We start from the raw sequence: 9,416 nt of genomic DNA, 5'->3' as shown, positions 1-9,416 counted from the left end.
CGCAAGAAAAAAAAAACACAAACGAGAGACAGAAATCTCGCGAGAACTTAAAGCAACGTGCTATGTAAGTCTATGGCACAGACATCATATTTACCTATATTTATTGTTCATATTGATATATTGAATTGAATATTTATATTGCATATATTCATATATTCATATTTACATTTTATTCTATATATGATGTCTATGGTCTATAGTCCCATGCCTATGGCGGTGAGAAGCTGCCCCCTGGTGGCAGAGAGAGAAAGTTTATGTAACACAAACTAGAAAGAAACAGTTTTAGAGGATTTTTCCACATTCAGATAAAAGATTTAAAATATGTGGAAAGTAAAAGTTTACATTTATTCATTTTCATGGTTTATTATTTTCGTAATGTTTGAAAAATAAATATCTGATTTACATTTTAAGCTTTGGTCACAAAGTGTAATGAACTCAGTAAATGTTTTACTCACTTTTAGATAATTTTAAACTAACAGAGCAATGTGGACTTTGTGGTTCTGTATTGTCTCAGGTTCTTTTCTGTCTGGACATTATCAAATAACAGTAAAGGATAGTTTGTCTGAAGATTTCCCCAGAAATCTCACAGAGAGCTACTCCTCAGTCCACCATCAGGACCCGACTCTCCTGTACAGAACATTGATGTCACCGTTGCAGGTTGTTCACAAGCTGCTGTTGCACTACATTGATTTAAACAATACCTGTCTCCCAGCTTGATGAATGTACCTGTGTGCATGCGCGCTCGTGTCTGCGTGTGTGTGAGATATCTACACAACAAAATTAATGATGATGATGGTCTGTAAGTTCAGAAACCTGTTCTGAATGTTTTTCCAAATTTCAAACCACCAAAGTCTGAGGTGAAACTGGTTTCAGGGAAACTGTCTTGGTGCAAAGTGTAGATGCATGTTATTCTGTTAATAACACATGTTAAAAACACATGTTCAATGATAAACATGGATACAGGGACTAAAGCTTCTGGTACATAAACGATCCACTGCAGCTTGGACAGAATTCACTCAGCTGCTAACACTAAAAACATGGAAAAATGGAAATGAACCACATCTGTTCTTAAACTGAGAAGGTCCAGGACTGAGGTCAGTTTTTTTCAGCCCTGAAAACTTGGAGAATTTTTATTGTTTTCCTTTAGTTTGGATAGTTATGTTGCTGTTTACTTCGTGCGGTTATATATTCTGTTTGTGTTTTCTGTTTCCTTTATTATCCAAAAATAACACAAATAATAGCGATAACACAGAAATCTTTCAGAGAGGTCAGCTGGGATTATAACTTTGAAAGATACTTTTAATGGAACTATTTTACATTCCGATAGTGATTCCTTGGAACAATAGATTTGTCTCTTAGTTGAATATAATCAGTCTATCTTTGCCGATATGAATTTATATGGTTAGAATACCAAGCCATAATAATAGAGTAACTGATTTAATAGATGCAAGATAAGCTTTCTGGCTCTCTAAATATCTCAGTTCAACTCTCTTGATTGGTGGAGACTTTAATGTTACTTTAAATAATTTGATCGACAGGCCCCAAGTCCCAAACTCAAGATACAACTCAAAAATTAAAGCTTCAATGGAAAAATTTGATTTTGTTAACATTCGGCGAGTAAAATTTCCTGAAGATATTTCTTATAATTGGAGTAACCGTTCAGGTTCACAAAAATCACGTATTGATTTCTGGCTCATTTCTGATAACATTCCAAAGGAAAGAATTACAGTCGCATTTTGTGTGACTTCTACATAAAATTGTATCATTCAAATCACAATGCAGATAACACTTCTCAATTCAGTACCTCTGTGAACAATATAAAAATGATCAAATATTCTGATAGACTTTACTGTGATAGTCCACTTACAAAAGAAGAGGTTATTAAATCCATTGCTCTTCTTAAGAATAATAAGTCTCTGGCACTGATGGTTTGGGAACTGAATTTGATAAATCACTCTGTGATCTGCTTGCTCCGTTCATGTCACAGGTGTACGTTGAAAGGATTAAAAAAGGCTCCTCCCAGCAAGTCTCATTTAAGGCCTTATTACTCTTATTCCAAAATCTAATAAAGATGTACTCTTTATTGACAACTGGAGGCCAATATGTCTGTTAAATAATGACTACAAAATTATGGCTTTGTTTCTGGCCAGAGGACTCAAAGATGCTTTAGATGATATTATAGACAAGACTCAGTCTGGCTTTATGAAGAACAGACACATCTCTGATATCCTTAGACTTGTTGTAGATATTTTGGATTACTCAGACTTGATATTGGATGACTCATTTATCCTTCTCCTAGACTTTTACAAAGCCTTCGACTCTATCAAACATGAAGTCATATTTCTCTCACTTAAAAAATTTGGCTTTGGTGTTGTATTCTGCAATGCTGTCAAGGCCTTGTACTCAGATGCAAATAGCTCTATTAGAGTGAAAAACGGCACAACATCCAGATTTAGTCTCAAACACGGGACCCAACAAGGATGCCCTATCAACCTTACTTATTCTTATGCTGCACACAAATTCTCACCTCCCACATTTGTAATAGTGCCCTGAAAGGTATAAACATAGCAGGAAGAGAAGTCATCATCAGTCATCTGACTGATGATGCTACAATCTTTCTTAAGAATGCCAATCAGGTTCATATTGTCTTGCAAGTTATTGATGAATTTTCTAAAGTTTTCTGGGCTGACTCTAAATTTAAACAAATGCCATTTATTACCTGTTAAAGATTGTAATATTCAACATATTTGTAATATTTCTCTCCAGACTTATCTAGGTATAGTCCTCTGTAAAGACCAAAAGAGAAGAGTTTTAGCAAACTTTCCACCTCTGAGGAAAACAACTCAGACCAAACAATGGTTGTGGAGACTTGACAGTAAGAGGAAGAGTCTTGCTCTCCAAAGCTGAAGGTTTATCTCGGCTAACTTATGCTGCTCTCTCCTCATGTCGATGACAAAGGCTGTAAAGATATTGAATGTATGCTCTACAATTTTATCTGAAAGAATAAATTAATAAATAAAAAATGACACATTATGTCAGAAAAAGTGTACTAATGAATGATTATGAAAATGGTGGACTAAATGCCTTAGATTTCACTTCTCTAAACACTACCTTTAAAATCAATTGGGCAAAGCCTTTTCTTAAAAATCCTGTCTCCATTTGGAATTTTATTCCCAACTATATTTTTTCCAGGTTTGGTGGTTTGAATTTTATATTAAGCTGCAACTACAATGTAGACAAAGCTCCAGAAAAACTTTCATTATTCCACAAACAAGTCCTGTTAACATGGTCCCTAATATATATAGACATAATTTCCCATAAATATATGATTTGCAACAATCAAGAAATATTACATCAGAATAAGTCATTCTATTTTCCTAATTGGATTGAGAAAAAAGACTACATTAATGAATCAGTTGTTTAACAGTAATGGGCAACTCATGTCTTACTCAGAATTCTTAAACATAAATAAATTTCCAGCCTCTCCCAAAGATTTTGCAACAATATTTGATGCTATATCTCCAGGTATCAAAATGCTGTTCAGAAGTACTAATTCTGATGTACAACCTGTTTCTCTCCCCAAACCCATAGATACAAAAATAGGACGAATCTGTTTAACTTTTATTAAAACCTCCAACAGGAAGATACGTTCCTTAGTTCAGAAAGAGTATGCATCTGTCCCGCACGTTGTATCTTGTAAATTATATAAACTGGAAGAAAATATAGACAATTCCTAATACGCTTTTTTTGTGACAAATAAGGTAAAAGAAATCTTGTTTAAAATCATCCAAAAGTACTTTCCTGCAAACCGCTACATGGAAAAATTAAAAATAATTTGAATTCAAGATAATCAATGTGAACTGCTCTTTTTGTGGAAACCATCAAGAAACCATCTAGAGACTGTTCAGCACCTCTTCTAGCTTTGCACACACTCCACAACATTCTGGAAGGACTTCAGATTGGCTTTTGTATTTTGCTACTTTAATACACAAAGGAAAGAAGGTATTTATTCACTCATTCATTCATTATTCTAACCGCTTAATCCAATGAAGGGTTGCAGGGAAGCTGGAGCCTATCCCAGCAGTCTTTGGGCAAAAGACATGGTACACCCTGGACAGCTTGTCAGTCCATCGCAGTATTTTTCATTATAAATCTCTTTATATTTTAGCAAAATTCTATATCCACAAATGTAAGCAAAGCAAAGACCTGTTTTTAAACATTTCTACAATGACACTCTGGCATATATAAAACTAATCAGGAACTCTCTCAACAAAAAGGCCTTAAAAACTGTAAATATTTTTGTCACCTACAAACTGGCATAATGTTTTTTTTTTATTTTTTTTAAAATTATGTTTGTATACTGAAAGTATACTGATATGTTCTCTCTTTATAATGACAATTAAAAAGAAAAACACGGAATCTCGCGATATTTGTGGAGTTACGTCACTTTTGAAGTGGGCGGAGTCTGCTGAGTGTAATGTCGCCTTTAGAAACCAAAACACTGAATCTAAAAGGTTCGTTCGGGATTTAAAGTCCGTCTGTGATCGGAGCAAACCTCCAGGGACCAGCAGAACCGGACTGTTTGACCCAGAACGCGGTGAACCGTTGCAGGAAAAATGTCTGCGGGTTCCGGGGGCAGAAACACGAACACGGAACCGTGGGGAAGCTTCGACGAAAACATCATTCAGGTTAGCTGACCTGCTAACCGCGCTGCTAACTAGTTACATCGGTGACATGATAACTAACTAACCTGCTAGTCATTCATTCATTCATTCGTTCGTTTTCTTAACCATTTATTCAATCAAGACTCGCGGTGAAGCTGGAACCTTTCAAGAATCAGGCGAGAGACGGTCCACCTGGACAGGTGACCAGTCCACCTAGACAGGTCCCCGGTCCACCCGGACGGGTCGCCGGTCCACCCGGACGGGTCCCCGGTCCACCCGGACAGGTCGTCGGTCTACCTGAACGGGTCACCGGTCCGCCTGGACAGGTCGCCGGTCCATCACAGGGCCAACATGTTAGTTGGTTAAACAACTTGCTGTCACTCCGTGTTTTTCAGGCACAGTTACTGGAAATCGCTGATACGACAGGTCACGATGCTAACCTTTAACTACGAGTTAACTAGAACAACCGAACCGGACCAGAGCTCCGGCTGCGTTGTGGCAGATTCCAGCAGCTGAAACCGAACCTGACGGTTCTGTTGTAGACTGGTTTAATGTCTTACTATCTCTGAAGCTTTTTTTTTTTTTTTTTTTTTTTTTTTTTTTTTTTAGTCTGTTTGTTGTGATCATTTAACTTATTGATGATTATTTGGATCAGAACCAGGGCCAGATTAAAAGTGCACAGTCCCTTGGGCCCAGAGTGTTCCAGGGGCCCCTTTCCCCACTGCAACATGGTGACAATTATGATACACCACAAAACGACATTTCTAACATTTCTCAGCCAGTGGTACCAGTAGAAATACACGAGACCAGTATTTTTTAACCACTGTGCCGTGGCACACTAGTGTGCCGTGATGGATCATCAGGTGTACCCTGAGAAATTACCCAATTTCACCCGATTGGTCTAAAAAGCAGCTCTGTGTTCATCCAGGGCCCAGGTGAAAGATAATAAAATGTCTTTTTCTTGTATTATCTAATTTATATTCAAGGCAACTTTGACAAGATGGACTTTATATTAATAATTTGGGCTTTTTAATAAAAAATTCGGCTTTGGCTTAAAAAAGGTTGAAAAACACTGCACCAGACACTGTTGTGTAACTATGTGGAGTTTATGTACATTTTGTTTCATGTCCAAACTGCTGGTGTTTGCCCTATGTGGGCCCCGAGCCCTCGCCCAGAATGCCCATTGGATAACCCAACCTTGATCAGAACATCACAGAACCACGGTGGTCCAGTCAGTTATGTATTGATGGATGATTGATTGGCCCCTGTGTTTGGTGTTGCATTCAGGGTGGTGGCTCTGCCGTCATCGACATGGAGAACATGGATGACACGTCGGGCTCCAGCTTTGAGGACGTTGGCGAGATGCACCAGAGGATGAAGGAGGAAGAGGAGGTGACTGCCGAGGCGGCAGCCACCGAGGAAGAGGCCGGGGACGATGGAGAGTTTCTGGGGATGAAGGGGATTAAAGGTCAGCTGGGTCGGCAAGTGGCAGATGAGGTGAGTGCTCACACTTCCTTTTCACTCAGACCAATCAGAAGCTGCACTCACCTGTCTCTCCTGCATGATGCATTCAGGTGTGGCAGGCGGGGAAACGGCAGGCTTCCAAAGCCTTCAACCTTTACGCCAACATCGACATCCTGAGGCCGTACTTCGACGTGGAACCAGTCCAGGTCCGCAGCAGGTAGGACATCTGTTTCCTGTTCGTCATCAGCTGTTTCCTACTTTCTGCTAAATGCTTGTCTGTCCTCAGGCTGATGGAGTCCCTGATACCTGTCCGCATGATTAACTTCCCCCAGGTACGTTGGCTCACCTGAATGTAGAAACAGTTGCAGACTGTTTACTCATCTGATGGTTTGTACTGTTGGTTTTCCTGTGCAGAAGATAGCAGGGGAACTGTACGGCCCTCTGATGCTCGTCTTCACGCTGGTGGCCATCCTGCTGCATGGCATGAAGACGTCAGGAACTGTCATCGTAAGAACACAGATAACTAAATCCCAGCTCCAGTGAATGCAGCATGATGTTAAACCAAAGTCCATTTCGGCTCCCTTTTGTCCTTAAATGTTGACGTCCGTTTCGAACAATGACCCACACCTCTGTCCTCATTTTATAGCTTTGCATAACCACCAACAACCAGTGTCAGAACTGGGCATTAAATGACTTAACAGTCTGGCAACATAATAGACGCACGGTGACGTGTGGCAGCGTTTGACATTTACGTACATAAGGGAGCGGAAATGGACCTTTAGCACAACGTGTTTGTGCTCGTGTGTGTTTGTGTGTGTGCGTGCTGCAGAGGGAGGGCACTCTGATGGGAACCGCCATCGGAACATGTTTTGGTTACTGGCTTGGCGTTTCCTCCTTCATCTACTTCCTGGCCTACCTGGTCAATGCTCAGATCACCATGCTGCAGATGCTCTCCCTGCTGGTCAGTTTTGGTATTACACCCTATACATGCTTCACACACACACACCCACTATGATGTGTGAGATCACTTCCCTTTGTCCTGTTGCCAGGGTTATGGCCTGTTCGGTCACTGCGTCGTCCTGCTTGTCACCTACAACATCCACTTCCACTTCCTGTTCTACGTCCTGTGGCTGCTTGTTGGAGGACTGTCCACGCTGCGGATGGTAGGACTACATTTCCCATCAGCCCCTCTGTGGGCTCACTTCCTGTTTGGACTCACTTGGTTCTGTATGCAACAGGTTGCAGCTCTCCTGTCCCGGACCGTGGGTCAGACGCCTCGGCTGCTGCTCTGCGGGACGCTGACTCTGCTGCACATGAGCTTCCTGCTGTACCTGCACTTCAGCTACCACCAGATCCTGGAAGGTCAGAACTTCGAGAACCTTAAATCTTATATCAGCACTTCCGAACCAGACAAGATTATTAAATCTCGCCATAATAACAACTATAGAACAGAGTTTTATTGATTGTTTTTAAAGCCTTAAATGGTTTGGCTCCCCTGTATTTGTCAGAGTTGTTACATCTACATGCTCCAGCCAGGACTCTTAGGTCCTCTTCTCAACTTTTACTTAAGGTCCCATTGGCCAAATTAAAATCCAGGGGTGATGGAGCCTTTTCTGTTGCTGCTCCTAAGATATGGAAAAGCCTTCCCTTTACATCAGGGCTGCTCAATCTGTCTCTGATTTTAAGTCTGTTATTAAAACCCACTTCTTTGCGCTGGCATTTGGTTATACCTGAGCTTTTTCTAATTTATTTTAATTTTTGCTTTTATTTTAGATTTTTATTTTGTGTCCAGATTTTATTTATTTTTTAATGTGCAGTGTTTAATTTTAAATTGTGGGGTGTTGTTGTTTGTTGTTTTTTTGTTCAGCACTTTGGGCAGCTGCCACTGTAGAAATGTGCTATATAAATAAACTTGAACTTGAGTCAGAACTATAGAAGAAAAAACAGAGCTTGAATAGAATCTGGGTCAGAACCAGAACCTGTCCTGACAGGTGTTTTGTGGTTTCAGGGCTGCTGGATTCTCTGGAAGGACCCAACATGGTTCCCATGCAGCGGGTCGCACGTGATGTGCCAGAACTGATCCTGAACAGCACCTTGAAGAGTCAGGGGGTTCTGCTGAGGGCCCGCTGAGACCTGACTTTTATTTCTAAACAAACGTTACAGGTCCGACCCGGCTGTCAGAGAGCTCCAGAAAAAGGACTGTGTTTGTTTGTTTTTCATCATCTGTTTATATAGTTTTATTGATTTATGTAATGATTATGTACAGATACAATAAAAATCTTCATCTCAGCATGCTCAGCACAGTCCGCAGAGCGAGCCAATTCCTCACTTGGAATATCAGCAGAACCCTTTTGAATCATCTCCCACCTGGTGCTGGATCCAGTCCTGCAGTTCGCTGTCTGTCTCCTACTCTTTGTTATACTTTTCCCCATATTTTCCGCACTTCTCAGGCATCTTTAATCCATCGCCATATCAGGTGTACTTGATTTGCATGTGTGTAGAGGAAGAATGTGGGCAGTGAGTGAACGAGTACAGGTTTTGGCCAGCATGGTTACCAAGGAAACAGGTTTTTTGGACAGATCTAAGAAAAGGACAAATTACTGTGTGATGCTTTTCACGTAAATGTGAATAAATGCTAAATATTCAGGAAGGGTTCATACAAGGGAATAAAGTAAACCCAAATAAGCAACAAGCCTTTGAAAACAATCCCAAAACACAGCAACATGCAACTGTAAATTATATTTACAGGTGAATTTACAAAAACAAGTCAAAAGTTGTTTATAACAAGTGGACCTGGCAATACTGCTCATGGTGTGTGTGATTAGGTGATGGTGCAGTTTCTTTTATTTTGAAAAGGAAAAAAAAACTTAGGTTGAACAAAACTTTACTTTGAAATGTACCCCTTTTGACTGTGTTTTGCCCTGAGTATCATCTGCCAGGAGAATTTGTACCTGCTGAACAGGTTCTGGAGGACCAGGCCTGTAATAGGCATCAGAACCGGAACAGTTCATCAGAAACAGCATTTCCCAAAAACTTCCGAACCAGAACATGGACCCAATGCCCAGTTTACAGAACCAATGCTAGGCAGATGCAAATGCCATAATCTCAGCATCAGATCCATTGGGAGAAAGATCTGGTCTAGAGGAAGAACTTGAACAGAAAATGAGACTATAAAATGTTCCCCATCAGAAACATTCCATCTCACCATCAGAATCTTCATTAGGTGGTCCACAGAACCCAAAGTCCATCTGCAGATTGTCTGGGTCTGACCTGCAGCTTCATACCCAT

At 40.4% G+C, this 9,416-nt stretch overlaps 1 protein-coding gene across 1 annotated transcript; it reads left to right on the top strand.

The window, feature by feature from the left end:
* The first annotated feature begins 4,463 nt into the window (after positions 1-4,463).
* Positions 4,464-8,411, top strand: yipf3 (Yip1 domain family, member 3). The gene is made up of 9 exons (XM_079248920.1): positions 4,464-4,688; positions 5,952-6,161; positions 6,239-6,345; positions 6,415-6,460; positions 6,543-6,635; positions 6,958-7,089; positions 7,178-7,291; positions 7,367-7,490; positions 8,137-8,411. Exons 1-9 carry the CDS (start codon positions 4,617-4,619, stop codon positions 8,256-8,258), a joined length of 1,020 nt encoding a protein of 339 aa, XP_079105046.1. The 5' UTR covers positions 4,464-4,616; the 3' UTR covers positions 8,259-8,411.
* The last annotated feature ends 1,005 nt before the right edge of the window (positions 8,412-9,416 follow it).

The sequence above is a fragment of the Telmatherina bonti genome (genome assembly GCF_933228915.1).
Source record: "Telmatherina bonti genome assembly, chromosome: 11".
NCBI classification, from domain to species: domain Eukaryota; kingdom Metazoa; phylum Chordata; class Actinopteri; order Atheriniformes; family Telmatherinidae; genus Telmatherina; species Telmatherina bonti.
The sequence above is the reverse complement of the archived record's forward strand: the minus strand, read 5'-3'. Positions and strand labels throughout refer to the sequence as shown.